Source organism: Notamacropus eugenii, chromosome 3 (assembly GCF_028372415.1).
Source record: "Notamacropus eugenii isolate mMacEug1 chromosome 3, mMacEug1.pri_v2, whole genome shotgun sequence".
NCBI lineage: Eukaryota > Metazoa > Chordata > Mammalia > Diprotodontia > Macropodidae > Notamacropus > Notamacropus eugenii.
In genome coordinates, this window is record NC_092874.1 from 17,922,935 (window position 1) to 17,942,461 (window position 19,527).

Consider the following 19,527-nt stretch of genomic DNA (forward strand, 5'->3'; position numbering starts at 1 on the left):
ACATGCATACATATGCAAAATGCATACCAAAATGCTAGAGAAACCAGAAAAAGGACTCAGTCAAACTTTCAAGCTCCAGATACCCTTTACCTAACTCAATAACAGACAATAATAAAATAGCAGGGTAAAACAGATCATCTGAAACAATCTAAACATCGTTATTATAAAAAGCATAGAAGGATATAAGACTATAAAATGGCCCTAGCTACATTACAGGGATCATCAACCTTCAGGGTAAATGCTTTTTTAACAATTTACAAAAACAAAACTCAAATAAGTTTGTAACATATACACCTATCAGTCTTTGCTTTCCTTACAATAATTTTTAAAAACTTTTTTTCTGCCCATTTTCCCCCTTGGTTTTCTATTCTTAGTCTCCACCACAAGCTTCAAAAAAGTATTTTTTTATAAACAAATTCATCTTGGCAGTTTCATATCTGAAGATTTACTCAGTTTGTATTGAGTAAAAAGCTACAGTAATGTACATGATTATATTCTGGTCTACTCTACAGGAGGAGGGGCTGGGGAGGGGGGAGCCACACATACAGATCAGATCAGCGTGGCATGTGATAGCAAGGCTGCTTGGGAGCCAAGGACAGAGCTAACATAACAGACACGAAAGCATGGCAGGATTCATTCCACGTCCCACTCTCCCCGGCAACTGGAACATCACTCTGGATCCTGCCAAAGGAAGGGCTGGGCCCCCCTGCCCCCCTCAGCCCCAAGGCAAGCACAGGTCAAGGAGGGCCATCTACACCAGCCCCCACTCATGCCATCACACCTGCACTGTATTATTATTTGGGAAGCTCTCTTCCAAGACTTCCATGTCAAAGTAACTGAAGAGTCATCATTCACCTTTAATTCCCTGAATGTGGCCATTCTGCTGGGCATTGATCGTCCTGGTCCATACTCTAGTCAAAGCCTTAGCAATGGACCACGGTTGGCCCCTCGCCACTGCCAGTCAACCACTGTGGGCACAAGGATGTCATGGCCACCTTCCAGTGGAATTTCAAGGGATAAGGATAATTCTTCATATTTTTATTTCTGAGGATCTCTCTTTTCAGCTAGTCCAAGCACCTGACAAACATCCAGATTGTAATCTTTAAATAGGATTATTATGAGAATAGAATCCTACTCCTCTCAAACGTGCTAACAAATGCAGAAATCCATACAGATGATGATAAAGGTAAACTTCAGGCACAGAACCACATGCAAGAAACAGTCACTGAAGAAATAATAATAATTACAGCAACTGATACAATTTATATAGACCTTTAAGGCTGGCAAAAGCCTTTTCAGACATGATCTCATTTGATCTCAATTCTTTTGCCTCAACTTCCAGGTCTCAGGGGCTTTAGCCCTCAACTCTGTCTTGAAAGACCTCCAGCTCAGAATTCCCTCACTGGACAATTCTCAGTCCTCTTGCCAGGTCACTGCAGCTTTAAAGGGAATTACCTTTACAAAAGATGTTCTAGTCTTTACCGTCCAGATGCTATAAGATTCCTGCAATAAATCAAGGCCAGTAGAAAGTCAAGTCGAATAAGATATACACATTACCAAGACCTTCCCTGAGGAAGAAAATAACTACTCAACACCATTTGGAAAGATGATTCAAAAAAATTTCCAAAGATAATTTATTTAGGTTTGATACAGTCAGAGTTACATGGTGCTTTTCAAAACAATAAAGATGTGACTCTGCTGACAGAACTGAAGAGCCGTTGGTAAGAGCTGACATCTGTCCAAGGCCTCGCCAAGTAGAGTCAATCTCAGGTGATCTTTGAGATCATTTCTATTTTATACATGCAAGGCTACATCTGCAGTGAACATGGAGACATATAACAGGCTAAAACATGTTTATATCTGGGTGATGTCTTTAATAACACGTTCCTGCTACAATCAACAAACCAAACGTAAAGTTGAAGGTGAACAGAAAAAACGTCCAACAGATATTTCTCGCCAATCCAAAGGGTGCCTTTTCAGTCGAAGGCTTTCAAATAGCAGGGCCATCACAGCCTGAGTTTAGGGGGTACTCTAGAGTTTACAAAGCACTTGATGCATGCCACCTTATTTTATCCTCACAATCTAAGACGACTCTGCTAAACAAGGTGAGAAATTCCAAGTTATTATATTTTACACTAGGAAAAACAATTATACATCAGTGATCAGACATGTTGATCATTATGTTTTAAGCTTTGCATTCTCTATTTAAGGTTGAAACTGTCTGTAATTCACCCATTCCCTCTCATGAAGCTCATTTAAACAGTCTTTTAAAACCATAGGGGGTTTCTAAAAAGATCTGTATTGAGAACTAAGTAACTTAAGGACATCACATCAGGTTTGCCTTCACTTCTTAGTTTAGTGGGCATTAACTGAGAGGTCAGTGAGGCGAGCGAACACCTTTTCCCCACACGCTGAAAGGAGAAGGCAGCCTGTGTTTCCGGCATGGCCCCTTGGCCCTGACTTGACTTCTCTCTACTTCACACCTTCCTACTGGCCAAAAACCAGTCCAGCCCCTGGTGGCTCCTTTAAGATTCACTGAGGCTACACAGACCCTTGAGCAGAGGGGTCGCTGTTGAGCAGTGTAAAGCATTCCTTCCCTCCAGGGATTCCCAGTATTTGCAAATATACCTGTAAAGACATCCATAAATTAAAAGGAAAAGGTTCAACTTGTGTTTATGTAATAGGAACTGAACTCCCAACCGACAATGGGCATCAGGTAAACGTATCCAATACAATTTACGGACATAATTGAAAGCATTACAGCCTAATCAGACATCTAAAAGAAAAGCGTGCTCAAATGAAACGTCTACAGAATCATTAGTCGGCAGCCCTTCTATTACAATCACACGTAATGTCAGCGCTGCCTTGAGCCTGGGCCAACGACAACAGCATAAATTCTGCATCTCATTTCTGTGGTCATAAAATTAATGATCAGTTTAAAAATACTTCTTTGTAAAAGTTATTGCACAAAGAAAAGACATGAATGTGTCCCTGTTATGTACTCACAAGGATAATTACAGGGTGGCTGCTCATTAATACTGTTTCTTGTTTCCCTAGAAAAGCATTTGATTTATCCTACAACTTTCCAAAGTTTAATTAACGAGACAAAGTTAACTGTCTAAAAGACACTGCTTCCTTTGTCTGCTTTCTATAATTTCAACAGCAACTTATGTTTGACAGAAGAATATAGTGTTCTGCAGTAACCCACAGAAGACTCTTTCTTTGGAAAATAATTTGTAAAGGCATGTTATTTGGGTTCAAATCCCTATCATTCATTTTGCTTGATTGTTGCACACTCAAATAGCACCTAGTAAGGACCCAGATGTGCTGGCCAATATTCTAATTTAGATATGTCTTTTACCAGTACCTAAAGGAAATAGGAGGAAAATAATTTACCCTTTATTTTTTAAAGTATAATCCTAATTCTTCCAAAATGAAGTATTAACTACAAAATAATAAATGGTCAGTATCTCCATTTTATAGTTTATGAAAAAAAAAACTTGGAAGAGGTAAAATTATTTGTGAGTCACAAATGAGACTCTGGAGAACTGAATCCCTCATTCTGGTGTTTGGTTCACGTAACTGTGTCTCCAAATCTTAAAACGCAACTGAACTAGATGGACTCGGACCTGTGACCTGACATTTGTTACAGGAAACTACTTGACCTCCTAAAATTTTGGGGGGCTCTAGTCACCCACCACAAAAGCCTCTTCCTTTTGGTCACTCTTTTATTATATCATGGCTTCTTTACAGCAATAAATTTGGATATCAAAAGGCAATACTTCCGCTAAAGTGAAAGAAAGCCAAAAAAATCAGAATACTGTGTCTCAAACATTACCTTTGAAATAGACTCCCCCCTATTGCCCAGGGGTCCCATAACCTCGGACACGCTTGTGGCATTTGTACACGGGTTAGAGGGAAAAAAACACTCAATTGCTCAGATTTCATCGTGGAGCCAATTTTCAGCTTAAAGTCCATTGTGTAGGAGGAGCAGGAGAAAGGAAATAAAGGGCCACCTTCAAATTCCAGGAGCTCCTTAGCCCATCTTGAGACCTCAGTCTACTGCAGCTCAAATAAAAAGAGACTCCTTCTTGCCTCCCACAAAAGCCATTTGTTCTGGCCATCAATAAATTTCAGAAGTGATACCTGGTATGTAACCAATGTACAGGAGGGCAGGCCCATGTGCCTGCCTGAGAAGACGACATGAGAAAAATGTTTCCTAACTAAATGTTTCAAGTGCCTTTAGTCACTGACTATACACATTGGGCCACCAGCGTCCTCCTAAGGACTGGGGTTATATGCTGCTGTCCAAGGACAAAGGGAAAGCTAGTTTGGAAGGTGGAAGTTCCACCTGTTTTTAATCAGCTCCTACAGGTCATCAAAACCAACACACTGTGAAAACTGTACATATTCATTCTCTAAAATCTAGGTTTAAGAAAATGCTTTAGAACAATCCTCTGAGATCTTAACACTTATTTTAATGTGAGAGTGACTGTCATTAGGCAGTGGATAGGTTCCTCAAATGTGTCTAATTATTTTTTTCTAAACAAAATCCTACTTAGGAATCAGAATTCTGTCAGTAGAGATAACCCATCTTCTGACCCTCCATGCTTACAGATGAGTAAGGCAAGGTCTAGAGAGTATAACTGGCCCAAATGAAGTGACAGAGGACAGGTGGAATCAAGGTCTTGAGATTCAAAGATCAACTTTCTCTTAGTCTGCAAAACCACGTGGAAAGCTTGGTGTTTAACAGAAGCCTCAGTCAAATCCTTCTGTGAAACTAATAGTCACTTCCAGTTGTCTCTTTTGTAAAACCAGTGTTGTATATATTGTGTTTAAGTTAAGGGAGCTAAAGCAAGAGTTCTTGTTATAGCTCATTAACACAAATTTTTTTTTTCAAAAGGCATTTAAGCTATTTACTATCTTATCTACTAAACCCCACCCCTACTCAGTAAGATACTCTGTCATTCTTAGAGGTCAGAATAGGTCTAAGAAAGAAGGGGGCTAAAATCTAAAATAAAAAATTATGCAGTCTAAAAGGGGCAAAAAAAATCCATGAACTAGTTGATAGGAACAAGGTGAACCAGGAATGAGTTCTAGAGACCTAGATTCAAATCACCTAAAATAACGGAGAGAATAATTTAGCATTTTTTACCCCAAATCTTCGTGCTCACCAACTGAAGAGGTTCTTCAGCTGGAAGTCAGCATTTCAGGGTTCTTAAGGAGAGTTTTAAAGCAGTTGTCTCATCTGATTCCGTCTTCCAGCCTCTCAGAGGCTGCAATCAAGTTATTTTGGGGCCTGTTCTTTGGAGGCAAGCGCATGTGGGCAGCAGACAATAATCACAGCTACTGTTTAGACAAAGCTCTAAAGTCTGTAAGTCACTCTACCGTTACAATCTCATTTGATCCTTCCAACGTCCCTGGAGGGAGGGGCTGTGATTGTCCCCATTTTACAGGTGAAGAGTCAAGCTCCAGCACTCAGGGCCCCAGGGAATCTGGAAAGGCACCGTCAGCACACGCATGTTACTGCTGCTTCAGCTTGGAAAGGAAAACTGCAGCTTTGTGCTTTGACAGCTGTGTTGATATATTCGTTTTAGGACTTGCCCATCCTCCCAAAATGCAAACTTTCAAGGGTATGTGCATGAATGCTTTTTTAAGGGTGGGAGTTCTATACGCTCTAAAAATACTGATAACTAAAGAAATATTTACGTTAGAAACGACCATGCTTGAAAATTACACTTTTATTTGAGGAACATCTGTCTGGGTGTTTGGCCGTAGTTGTTTTTTGCAGAAAGACTAGGATCAGAGTGAGTGCACCCAGCACAGGGGTGGGCACGAGGAGGCCCAGCAGAAACTCTCCCTGATGGATGGCTGATTACAGCCAAGTCTTGTATTCAACTGCTGCTGAAAAGAGAAAAAACACAGAGGCACCCAGGGATTGCCATTGTGGCACTGTGACCATGGACCGGGAAGATGGCCTCAGGTTACTTCAAGGTGACCCACATGAACCCACAGAAGATACAGGCCTCAGTCAAAGAAAAGAACAGAAATCTGCCCTGGGATAAAAGCTTCCTCCGGAGCTGCACCCCCGCCCCCTCCCCCCAATCCCCCCTCTGTCTGTCCTCTGTCCCTATCTGTCTGCCACTGTCTCTCTCTGGGGTGTGCGTGTGTGTGTGTGTGTGTGTGTGTGTGTGTGTGTGTGTGTGTCTGTGTGTCTGTATGTGTCTCCTCTCTCCTTTCCTCCGCCTCATCTTTCTCACATATACTCACACTCACTCATGGAAACACAGTCAGAATTCTGCCTTCTACAATTATCACCTCTTAGGCTTGTACCCAAATGTTCACTTATTCATGATGTAATGCAAGGCTGGAGAACCTGCAAACTTAAGGCCAGATACGGCCTTCTAGGTCCTTCAGTAGAGCCTTTTGACTGAATCCAAATTCAGGACCTAGAAGACCACATGTGGCCTTAAGGCCACAGGTTCCTCACCCTTGAACTACACGGTTTAGGGGAAATTGTTTTTACAAGGTTTAGAAATGGAAGCCCACTCACCCTTCCTTAGGTTTTCCCAGTGCCTCACGCTGTCCTCTTACCTTGCTTTGTAATAGGCACTGGTGGGGAAGAACTAACCCAAAAGAACACTGTAAAGAAGCGTGTTCTACAAATAGCTTGGCAGAGAAAAACAGTTTGATCTTTTACCAGGCTGGGCTCATCTCTCAGTTTCTACCACATAAACTTCTGTTCTCTTTAAAGACTGAGCAGCTCCCTCTCAGAAATGCAATTTGAATATTGACATACCTGAACAGGTTCAAAAAGGGAAAAGTTCCCAAATCGCTGACACTGAATCATTTGCAATTAACAGCATGATTTCATACTGTCATGCCTGCTGAACTTCTATTTTTCACTTCTAAATGTGCTTGCAATTAGATTACAATAAAAGAGTTCAATATAGTTGAGTAATAAACTGAAAGCATTTCTAGACCAAAAGTCATGTGCATTTTTCTATAAGTCTCTTTAAAGAGGAATGGAGGAGGGGAATAGGCTACCCTAAAAAACCAACAACAAGAAAGAAGCAGTTTTATAAAAGGCGAGGCCGTGAAAATTCATAAATTAGCTTAATACTGAATTAATTAAGCTACAATACCATGAATACATTTTACTTGAAGAGAAAATGATTGGGACTCACTATAGAACAAAGACAGATTTGGGGGAAAAAATAAGTGTTCACTTAAGAGAGAAAGCCTCAATTACTAAAAAAAAAAAAAAAGAGGGGGAGAGAAAAGAAAAATGCTACTTCTAACCCTCAAATCCTGGCATGCCAAACAGACTTCTTTCAATACTTTAAAATGAGCAGAGTCTATGGCTTCATTTTACCTGTTTCACTACATTTCTAAATGCTCAGTTTACTCAGACTGGCAGTGCCCTCTCAGTCTCGGATGGCACAGACATCATTAGACTGTGGCATCTGCTGGCCTGAGCTAAAAGGTACCAAGCTATTCCCCCCCAGCCCATATCCCCAATCCAGCTTCACATAGGCTTTGCTGACCTCACACTGTGACCCTCATACCAGCATCCACAGGCTGCAGGTCATGACCTCGTGAATTTGCATCATGGAAATAAGGACCAGGGCAGGTCTGGTGACTGAACAGGAGGCTGCAGAGAGGGAGGAGCAGTGGTAAAGGCTCTGCTTCTCCAAGCTGATGTTAGCTCAGCTCCAGTTCTGTCTCAGCTCTAACAGAAAACTTGGCATGGGCGATATAATCCAGGTTTTGTTTCAAGTAACATGAAATTCACACCAGGGCAGAAGCCCCTTTCTGAAATCTGAAAATGTCCATCATGCTCATTCACATTTTTTTTTAAAAAAATCCAATTTTTCACAGCTTTTAAACCATTCTATTGAAAGTGGCCATTCAAAATAATTTCTTACCAAAAAAAGCATTTAAAATATTAAATTACAATTACCAGAATATAAACATTCCTTTAGGCATCTGGTTAAACAAACTCGTCTTCTATCAAATTGTCCTTTGAGTTTTAAGGAGTATCGGGCTGGTTTTTTTTTTTTATTTCTATTTTATATTCAATGTGTAGCATCAGCTACATTACCTTCCCTACTACATTTCTCCTGTAATATGCTTTGAGTAACATAAGCCTTAAAAATGTTATTAAATTGCTTGCGTCTCTGCAGAACAGCTGTGCCCGAGTAAATCCTGGAGCCAAGGTTTTTAATTTTTTTTCTCAGCAGGGGGAGCTAACACCCTCATCCTGGAAAGTCTGTCGATGCACAAAATGAAAATTCAAATTCTGATTCGAACTATTAAATGTCCATATTTAACTTGATCAAAGAGAAAAAGGCAACAGAGAAATATGTTTCAAAACCTTCACCAAACAAAGCAACCTATTGAAAATGTACCTTTGTCTTGGAATTCCTGAGGATAGCTGCAAAACAAAAGCAGACAGAAAACGTTACATTTGAAAAGACTGATAAAAAGAAGGCTTCAGCAACTGACTCATCAGGGCCAAATGCTCAGGTCTCATTTTTTTAAAAAATGGTTCACAAATTCACACTGCTTTATTTCCTTCATGTCTCTCATCTGGAGTAACTAAATTCACCCAGTATTTGTAAAGTTACATGATAGGCTGATTCAACAAAATTAAACAAAATTGCAGCTGTTTCTCTTTAAGAGCTACAAATACTGCTTTTAAAAGAAAATCCTTTAACACACTTTCACTTGGGGCTACATATATAACAATTTCAAGTCTTAAAAATGATAAGACTCTCCAATGTGGAAGAGAATGACACTGTGCCTCCGGAAGGCTCAATTTGTTCCCCAGGCACCACGCTCTCATCAGATTCTAACAATGCTTAAACAGCAATATCCACGTTTTGCTAACACCATCTCATTTTCACGATATACAATCAAGAATATATCTAAGAAGCTACTTTTTGACAAGCATAAACAAATCTCTTTATTTCCACTTCAAGTATTACTACCACTGGATTTTTTTCTCCTAATACTTAATACCAATTAAATGAGAACATAATTTTAATACACAGTAATCAAATTTCTTATTAAAATGATAATTACAAGGTTGTTTATAAGGGCAAAATTATTAATAAAAGTCAAGTGACTTACGCAGACTTTACATCTTTTATCTTCTTAACAAGGGATTCTCTCTTTTCCTTTGCTTTCTTGGATAAATTTTCCCCTCTGAGTGTTTCTGCTACAAATGTTTCAAGATCTAAACCAGACAACAAAAGAAAAGGATACAAATTATAAGAGCAAATCATTTTCTGAAGACTAGGATAAGGACTGTTCCTCCGACTAAGTGTTAATATCGGTACCATTTGTTAATGTTATTTTTCAATTCTGAGCATAACAGCTGAAATATGTTTCAAATACCAAGTTGAACAAATGTGCTTTCCACTTAGCTACCACAATTTGTCTGCTCTACTTATGCTTAGAACAGCAAAGACTGTTTTGATGCTGAACATCATTAAGCTGGGAAGAAACACACAAGTTTTAATAAACTAAGATGCCCCATAAAATAGATGCTCTAATTTAGTGCATATGTATAAAATCAAGTAAAGAGCTTTTATGCCTGTTAGAGGGATTGTATAAATTCCTGTGTGCCCAAGGTATTCATAATATCATAGAAGAGAGATTACACAGCCCCCCCCCCCATCCACCCAATTTCAGGTGCACGCGCTGTTTTCGGGGTTTTTTTTAAGCAATGACATTCTCTACCCCTCTCGAAAACAGGCCTCCATTTTTCCTGCTGAGACTTCCAAGTGAATCCCCTCCCACCTCACCCTCCAAATCAGTAGTCACTTTCAAGATTTGTGTGAGCCCCCTAGCACCGCCACAAATGCCTTTAAAAGGAGAAAGGAAGCTAGACAAATATGTTCTTCCATTATCGAAAACTGGAGTGAACAAGGAGTTAGGCATTTGTAATTTCACATACCTCTCTGCATTGCCCCATTCTCTTAGGGGGAAAAAACTCAATACGTTTCAAGGATCAGAGGGACTTTAACCTCAGCTTTTATTCTGCTTATTATACCTCCATTATTTTTTAAGTAGCCCAGATAACAATGCACAGCCACTTTAAAAAGCTTACATGAATATACTGTTTTGGGAATTTCAAGGTGCCCTGGAAGATCATAGTTGCAAACATACTCCCGTGTCATTAAAATGAAGGTTGGGACTCACTGAACTAGTACTTAATGTGAGTAGCAGGTGTCCAGTCATCTCTATATTCTCTTTACAACACTTCCCTTTGAAAAGAGCCTGCTGAAGTTTACTGTTATCACCTGATCCCCATTGATGAGATCTTCTCAAAACAGTATTGATCTCATCTGGTCAAAAGAATTCAAGCCACCCGAAGCTCACATGTGAGTCTGATTTCCAGTTCAAATTACAATTTTCAATTCCTAATTTCAATAAGCATCTTGAACAGATGAAAAAGTAATTCCACCTTCTGGAAAGTTGGTGGAGGAGATCCTATCATTCCACAAAGTTACAAATAAAAGAATAAAATGGGATCTTCTAATTCATTTAAAAAAATGAACTTCGGCTCGAAGTCCATCAGCTATCTGAGACAATGTTAAATCAATGTCAGAGTGTGTGAATATCAAAACGGAGCCAAACACAAAACAGGCAGGAAGGCTTTGTCCCACCGGGCTGTGCAGATGGAGGGGACCAAGACATTCTGAACTTGATCAGTCCAAACCGCGGCATTTATTTTGCCTTCGGAAAGCAGACAGAAAAATTCTAAATTGAGACCAAAAGAACTTAGAGAAACAGGTTTCTTTTATTTTTTTTCCAAAATCCCACCCACCTCTCTTCGTTCACTAAATTGTCTAAATTTTACACCCAGCATCCATGCAACCTCTACACATTTAAATAATAACTTCCATTAAAAAAAAAAATAACCCAGTGGCTTTCCAAAGATTCCGCCAATTGCGCTAGCAAGGCGACGATGTGGAGGAGAAATAGAAGCCAACTTTTCGTCTTTTCTAGTCTTCCCTTAGACCGTGCACGAGAGAAGGACGAGCAAGTGAACAGTCTGCTTCATGTCATTTTCACTCAGTGTTTGTCTTTAATTCCCCCGTCCTCAAGTATTTAATTGCCTATTTTACATTTTCATTATGCAACCCAAGTTTTAACAAATCGATTCCACTCTGCATCTCCCCAAGCAATAACAGAACACATTACAGCCCAAAACTTATTTCTTCAAAGTCATTTCAGTTCTCTAATAAACTAAAAAGGCTGCGATATTCCATTACAAAATTCAGCCCTCCAAAGTCATGGAAGATGGAGCCAACGTCTGGGGGGAAGGGGGCTTGGGGAAGATGATGCTGCTGCGATCAGGCTAAAGGATGGGCTGGGGTGGACTGAGGGAGGGAAGAGGGTCCAGGAGGAGCTACTCAGCATTTGCACTCACGCCGGACACCAACTTGGAGGAAAGGGGGAGCCTGAAACCTCCCCCACCCCCACCTTTGATACCATTTCAAAGTCCAAGCCGACTGGCTCCCTAGGACTCCCAGCATGCCGCCAGAGCCAGGCTTAAGGCGGCTGCCCCATAGTCAAGCTGCCAATGGGCTGCCCTTTCTCCACACTCCAGTTCTCTCCCTCCTGTTCTCCTCCTCTTCCTCTTCCTCCTCTCTGCCTGACTCCTCCTCCTGGGTCCTAGGGACTCCTACACTCCTGTCCACGGCACCCTTGGGGGCATCCTTAGAATCCCCCACTACCTATGGAAGGAGCAGCTGAGATCAGACTCATGAGGCCAATGGGGTGGAGTGAGACCTGCTGTGCTAATGAACAGCAAAGGTCATACGTATTGCAGAAGGGAGCCAGCAAGGCCAGGGTAGCTGGTTATATGGGATGGGGGCTGGAAGCTTTTTCTGCCCAGCTATGTGGCTAACAGCCAGCCAACCTCACGGCTGGGGGCCACTCCGGCCTGGTCTGTATTTTAGCAACACTAACACTGGATTTTCTTGGATACTGGGTTCATCCCTGGCTAGGGGAGTGTCACTCTGATCCCTGGATTACTCCTCCCCCCCCCCCTTCATCCAGCACTGGGCTACAGCTCACAGCTGGGAAAGATAAGGCTCAGAGAGCCACAGCAAGCAAAGAGGGAGGGAAGGCCAGGCTCCAGTGGGGGCAATATTCCAGTGTTACCACCAAGAACCAGGGTATGCAAAAGGTTCAGACGGATTACCCTGATGGCAGCTGGAGCTCCACGCCACCACTGAAAGGAAGGGCCAGAAGCCTAGCCCTGGGACAGAGCAAGCTGACCGCACTCCCTCAAAGTCCTCCCCATCCCAGCTCCTTTCCCCATATCCAGAGTGCTGGGGTCATGGCAGGAGGGACAACGCTAAGGACCGGGGTGGAAAGGCCAGTGGAGACTAACCAAGCCAGGCTTCCTCTGGGCATCCTTAAGAAAAAAACTCCCCATCTCAGCCATCCTCTTGGCTAAGGAGCAGAGCAGAGGGCCAGGCACCAAGGAGAACCCTGTAATCACCTCAGGGCCAAAGAGGAGCCAGAAGGGAATCTCAGTCAGGGATCAGACAGAAGGGAGAGAGAGGGTTCTTTCCTTCTACTGCCGTTTCTAGAGTGACTAAGCTGAGGAATGACCAAAATCACAACCCAAAACAGGCTAACAAGGATAGAAAAAGCTAGCAGCTTCTCTGTGAGTGGATTTGGGGGCCCCAACTGTGCAATCAACTATGCAGAGGTTTCACTATTTCTCCTAGGTTTCACTGAAGATTTTGCCCCCCTTCCAAATTACAGGGTGCTGAATTTGTGACTAATGTAAGCCACAGAGTCAAATTTACACACACACACACACACACACACACACACATACACACCCCAAATGCCTTTGTCTAATGGGGAGACGGCCCTGAAAGGCTCAGGATGTGAACATGTGGACCCTTGGCCCATACTACTACTTAAGTCTGATCCATGGGCTAAGTGCAAACACTGATCAATTGATCACACAATACCCCAGGTGGCCCTGACTACTTCATTCCACATCCCTCTTACTTTTTTGAACCAGGCACATATTTTCACTTGGTATTCATGGGAAAGTGTGGTCTCCGAACTATATGGGGAGGGATCCCGGCCTAGCATTTGAACAAGGGTCAGAAGGAAAAGACAAGCTTGCCCATTAGAAATCTATCAGTGAGAACAGGCAAATTGGTGGAACTGGGCCCAGGAAGATCAATAGAACCAGATACCCTGAGCTGGAAAGCAGCTAATTGAAAACAATGATTGACTGAACTAATCAATGCTCAAACCTTTGATTTGATCATCAAGCATTTTTACATCTTATGTGTGGTGGAGGCTTCAGTTGGGGGTAAGCAGGGTAGGTAACAGTCGTAAGAGGATAAACCTGAGTCACTCAATCAGATGATCTGACAATTTCCTTGAAATTGGCTGTGGATGCTAAATTGGTGTCTATTTTGTTCAGAAAATAGAGTGTAACCAAAATTCTGCACTGCTCTGTACTTAGAATTAGGAGGGAGCCATTAATAAAAATCAGGGCCTCGTCACAAACCATGTTCAAATAAACCACAACGAATCCAGCCAGAAGCCTAAAATGTGCTCTCACTGTTCTAGAGTGTCTATTGTGCTGGCGTATGATTGGAAAAGAAATGTAAACTCACTGGGATGAAAAAGATAGACTTGGCTTTAATTGAAAAAAGACAAACTAAGTGAATGATGAGTATATAAAACCTACCCTATGCCATTTTTATCACCCATAGATGACACTTAATCTCAAATTTATGAGACAACTGAACCAGGTTTTGAATCACTGGAGGCCTTTCTTAGAAGAATATCTCTATGTTTCTTCTTTAAATACTGCTATCTGTAGAGACTATCTAGAAATGTTCATACAATGCTCATTGTGTGGTATGTTTGGATTCTCTTTAATAAGAATAAAAGCCAGAGGAACTCTGAAAATGATCAGTAACAATTAAGAGTCTGTGGAGACTAGGGCTACACAATCAATCTGGAATACAGCACCAGCAGGCAAAGAAAGTAGGCCCATGAATGATCCAAGGACAGAGACAAGCCGGGCTGAGAAGCTACACAAGGCTCTTCTGTCCACGAGAAAGGCAAGGGGGTCTCAGAGGGCTGTGGTCAGCTCTCTGCCCCACGCTGCCAGGCAGGATCTCCTCAGTTCTGATGCTATCTGGGCCAGGCCTAGTCTGTCCTGCTTTGTCAGGAAAATCCAGGTGCTAAAGGAGGTGGCTCCTGGTGACTCAATAGGTGGCAGTCTTCCCTTTACATACTCAGATGGTGCCCCAGAACAGGGTTATGGGGAACTAAAAAAAAAGAAAAATGCTGAGGGAAAATGAAACTAATATAGTGACCACGGAATGAGTTTGGGCCAGGCTGCTCTGAGGTGAGGTCCCCCTCTTCAGTGGGCAGTGGAGAAGCTCACCTGGGCACCGTGCAGCCTCCCACAGATTCTCCTGGCAGGTGCCTCCGGAGCCAAGGCAGGGTAGCCACCAGATGCCAATCCTGAACCCAACAGCTGTCTGTTGGCTGCAGTTCCACTTGACTTTGACTATGCAGCCCAGCCTTCATCACCATGGCTTCTACGCTGTGCTATTCCATGTTCCACTGAACTACGCATGTTCCACTGAAAACAGGATCCCAGAGCAACTACTTTCCCTTAGTTTTTCAAGCTTTAGAGAAACAGAGTTAATGGAATGGGCAAAATTTCGGCCTAAGCAGCTGACCTGATGGAGCTGACTGGATGGATTTCGAGTTGCTGGGTCATGTCTCTCTTTGCCTTGCCCAGCCTGGCGTGGCCTGGCCTCCCTTCAACATTTTATCCATTTTATCCGTAACTGGGCCAGAAGGTGTATCTACCCAGGACTAGACAGAAGTGAAACTCCAGTGGATTTCTGGATCTAAATGGTGATTCGGGATTATCCTTGGAGTTTAATTATCCTGTCTCTCCATTTATTATGGAGAAAAATATAAGGCCACCTGTAATTGGAATTTTACTTATCCTAATAGCAAATATCATAAATCTTTCCTATTGCTCTACCTAAATAAATAATTCATTAATTTTCAGAAGAAAAAAAGTAGCATTTGGACTCTGAAGTCTGAGTGACATAAAATGAAGGTAAACCAACCAAACCCAGACATGTCCATCTGTAAAGTTCATCATTTTTAAGCACATCTATGACAAACTGACTTCCAAGAACAGAAATCGCCTTTAAAAAAATAGTATGTGAAGAAAAGGAGCTAGCATCTTTTTTTTTTATTTATTAAAGGACAGCCAAGAGCTTTTGGGATGCAAAAATAGCCTTAGCAGCAGTACAAACACAGCTCAACGTAGGATGACACAGCTCAACGTAGGACGGCGCATACTTTATTGACTACGCCAGCATGTTCTGAATAGGCAAAAGAGAATCCAAATATGGAGGGTTAGGTTAACTTTATTCACTCAGGTGTGTCTTGGCCCCAATTCCTCTTAACGAGAGGATTCAAATTACAAGTGTCTTTGAATATGAACTCCTTGAAGACAGGCACAGTCTCTGGTTCCCAGTGGAAGAAGGGTCCCCACACCCTCACAGTTGTCAATGAACAGGAGTTGTTAGTGCATAGAATACCACCATCCCCATCCGGCCTATCCAATGACTCTGCCTCTAGGCCATGTCCAAGGCCCAGGCCTCCACTAGGGCTCATGCTAAGGCCTGGGAATATTGGCTGAAAGCCTGCACTAGCAGGCTGCCTGGGACCCATCAGACATATAAAATCAATGCCCATGGTGCCCACTGCCTCCAAGTTCCACAGGCGGGAGATGTCCATCCCAGTCAAGGGGAAATATGCCCAAATTGGGAAGGGGAGGACTCCCCGACCCCCCACATGGTCCTGTCCTGCCCCCCAGATTCACTCCTTCAGATAAATCCTTCCCAAAGTACAATAAATGCTAATAATCTCTTTGATGAATCCCAACACTTGATTAGACTTAAGCTCTTTTATACAAATAGTCACAAATGTCCTGTCTGATTCAAAACAATGAATAAAAACCTAGTGAACCAAACAAAACTTGCCCGTCCTGTTCGTCTTAGGGACACACTGATCTTAAGGTTCTTCCTATCCTCTGGATGCCTCAGCCATTACTAAAGATGTCTGTCCAATCATTAGGATGCCCACAGGCCTTCAGAAGGAACAACCTTTTAGACAAATCCATGAGGGGAAGAAGGAACGGAACAGCATTAAAGCACCTACTGCGTGTCAGGCACTACGCTAAACTCTTTCCAAATATTATCTCATCGAACCAATAAAAAGAAAAAAGACTCCTACAGCCCTCCAAGCTGTGGTGTCGCTGGCACCTGTAAGGCTCCAGAAGCCTGGAGTCTTTGCTACCATGCGGCCTGTCTTCCACCAGACATGGCCAGCCAATCCACGGTAACAGAAACAAGAAACAGGGGAAATGTCCTAATGACCTGAGCCAAGAGGCCGCCTTGGGGCTCCCCTGGGGCTTTCCTGCCCCACGGGGAAGATCCACAGGCCTTCCCATTTCACAAGTGTGAGGCCCAGCCAACACAAAGGACAGGCCAGCAAGAGCCTCAAAGGTCTCCGGAACAAGACAGGCCACGGGAGCCCTGGTGAGGCGACAGCAACCTCCTCCCTGGGGGTTCGCTACCAAATGAGCCAGGAAGCTCAAAACCAAGATCTTCCAGGACACATTTCAGAACTATCAGAAGAGAAATCAAGGTCTGCTTCGAAAACAGCTGAAATAACTGACCACACAGTGATCCACAACCCCACTACTACACCCAGGGAGGGGTGAGCCATGGAGACAAGAGCCCCCAAGCCCAGGCTCCTGGATCCCCAGCAGAGTCCCATCTTCTGGGCCCTCAGTGTTGCCTTCGTTGCAAGGGCATGCTAGGCTACCAGTCACACCAACCATCTCATGTTCTGGGGTGCCCTGTTCTGCCAAGCACCGAAATAAAGAAAATGCTCAGATCTCCTTCCGTGAGTGCACTCTCCCTATCTGACGAGGAAATTTTAGATTTTATTGTTTTTTTAAAGGGCATAAAAGAAACCCTCCCTCCTCACCTTATCCCTGCTCCCTCCCTCCTCCTCTTCCTCCCTCCCCCTCCTTCCCTCCTCACCTTATCCCTCCTCCCTCCCTCCTCCTCTCCCTCCCTCCCCCTCCCAAACCGCACTTCACTCCAATAGATAACCATGCAACCGCAGGTATATCTCAGATAAAATGAACAAAGAACAAAGACTGGCTCCTGGGCAGGTGGATGAACTTCCTGAAATGCTAAACAGATGAAACCTCTGCTGCCTCTCACAGGACTGGTGCCTGGGAGGACTCAGCAGGGGACCCTGGGTTTTAGATAGGAGAGGTCTCCGGGACCTCCATCCAGTCCTCACGACCTGACAATTCCTGGACGAGCATGGACAGCGCCTTCATCTCCCCTGCCTCAGTTTCCCTTCTGGACCAGGCGGCCCCCGAGGTCCCTTCCAGCCCTAGATCTTGGGTTCTAGGAGGAAGCCACTGAACCCACGACCTCAGTTCCCCCCCTGTAAAAGAAAGGGTCTGGATCATCTGCGCTTCCCTGAAGCGGATCCTTCCCCAGCCTCAGTTTCCCCTTGCCCCAGGCACCGGCATGGTTAAGGCTTCGCTAACCAGCCCAGAGCTGGGCGCTCCCGGAAGCCAAGGGTCCCGGGCCCTCCCGCGGGTCTGCTCCCCTGGTCGGCGCTGACAGGTGAGTCTCCTCCCGAGGCGGAGCCCACCCCCGCACCGTGGCCCCGCACCGGCCCGGCGCCCAGCGCACCGTCCCCGCGGCCTGGCGGGCGCGCGGCGGTTCCGAACGGCGGCGCGTGACCCCCGCGGCTCGCCGTCAGTCCCCGGCCCGGGGTCTCACCTGCCAGCAGACTCCGCACGTCGTCGGGGACGGCTACGGGAGAGGACGAGCTGCCGGCCTGGAGCATGGTCGGGACCGGACAAACGGACAGCGCGACCGCCCGCCTTCCTGCCCTCCGGGCCCGAGCAGCCTCCCAATGAGGAAGTCCTGGACGCCCGGGCTGGCCCGCAGCCGCTGGACTCGCAGCCGGCACGACCCGGCCCGGCCCCCGCCTCAGCCCCGCCCTCGGGGAGGGGCCTGGGGCAGAGACCGGGCGCACGACGCCTGCGCAGCTCCGAGCCCCGCCCTAGTCCCGCCCTCCAGGGGGAGTGGGAGGTGCTTGGGGGTGGAGAAAGGACGCGTGGCGCCTGCGCGGCCCCAGCCGCCGCTGCGGACCACGCCCACTACGCAAAGGGTTCTCGGCCCGTCCTGCCAGTCATGTGACTAGGCAGCCTTTGGCCTGAGGGAGTGAGGCTCCAGCCGCGCCGGAGCGCTCCCCTTCCCGTCCGTCTAGCTCGTACGGGACTCCTGGGACCTCTCAGATCCAGCCCGCCAGACGGATTCGCATACCCAAAACAAATATGGCGGCCCCATTCGGGTTGTCGAAAAGCACCGAGTTCAGATCTTCCGCCAGTCCTCCCGGAGAAGCCTATCCACAGGGCGATCTTCGAAAGCCCCTTCATGATTGGCTCTTGAGCTGTTTCCCCCCGCCCATTGCCTTGTGTCAGTGTTATTTACCCCCACAGGAGGGTGGGGAAAGGGGCGGGTAGATCCCGCCCCCTTGAGGAGACCGGCCAATCAGAGCGCAAGAGCGGGTCTGACGCCCCCTCCCACGCCTCCGGGAGCCGAGGGGCCCTGGAGCCAAGGGTGCGTGGCTCGAGCGCCGGTCTTCCCGCCTCGTCGTATGAGGGGCTAGAAAAGACCTCTCTCCACCCCGGCAGTACCCGCGGCTGCGACAGTTGGGGCCGGAGACTGCTCGAAGCTCCAGGCAGCGGGCAGAGGCCGCTCCGGCACCTGCCGACGGGTGCCCTATCCTCCGGATCGGGGCTGGGGGCCCGCCCAGCTCACAGCCCCCCTGACGTCGGCTCCCCTGACGTCACTACTTGGGGTTCTCCCCAGGCCCCCCCCCCCCCCAGTGTACGGGCCCTCCTCGCTCCCGTTCAGCTTCTTGTGTGGGGTCTTTCCCGAGGGGACTGCAAGGGACGGGCCCGATGGTTGTATCTGTGTCCCCAGACGGTCCCTGCTACATTGTAACCACGTAACACTCTGACTACTGATGCTCTGTGAACCGGGCACCGTTAGGAGATTACAGGCGCAGAAATGAATGTCCTTAGAGGAAACAATGTGTCCACGTCAGTACCTTCAAAACACAGGGTCATCAGTTCTGAGCTAGCAGGGACCCTAGAGGTGACAGGGTCCGGACACCACCCCACACCCTTTAGTTTACAGATGAGAAGGCGCTCCTTCTATGGATGAGTTGTGGTCAAGATGCGTCAACAGTGTGGCCCAATAATCCGCCTATGGAATCCAGAGCAAGGGAGATGCCATTATACACTGTCACGGTCCTTCCGGAGTGTCGTGTCCACTTCTGAACGCTCCATTTTGGGGAGGACGTTGAGAGTCTACAGCATGGTCAGAA

General features: G+C 45.3%; 1 protein-coding gene across 5 annotated transcripts in view; it reads right to left on the reverse strand.

Annotated features, from left to right (window-relative positions):
* The window catches only part of SKAP2 (src kinase associated phosphoprotein 2), a 185,076-nt gene extending 166,911 nt beyond the window's left edge, over window positions 1-18,165 (reverse strand). For 4 of the 5 annotated variants that reach the window (XM_072650988.1, XM_072650987.1, XM_072650986.1 and 1 more), the window contains exons 1-3: window positions 17,910-18,165; window positions 9,136-9,241; window positions 8,412-8,437 (exon numbers count right to left, since the gene is read on the reverse strand). In XM_072650988.1, the coding sequence (XP_072507089.1) occupies window positions 8,412-8,437; window positions 9,136-9,241; window positions 17,910-17,976 (199 nt within the window). In that variant the 5' untranslated portion in view covers window positions 17,977-18,165. Of the gene's footprint in view, window positions 1-855; window positions 881-8,411; window positions 8,438-9,135; window positions 9,242-17,909 lie in introns of those variants that run through there. The other variant, XM_072650989.1, reaches the window with a different exon arrangement.
* Between the last annotated feature and the right edge of the window lie 1,362 nt (window positions 18,166-19,527).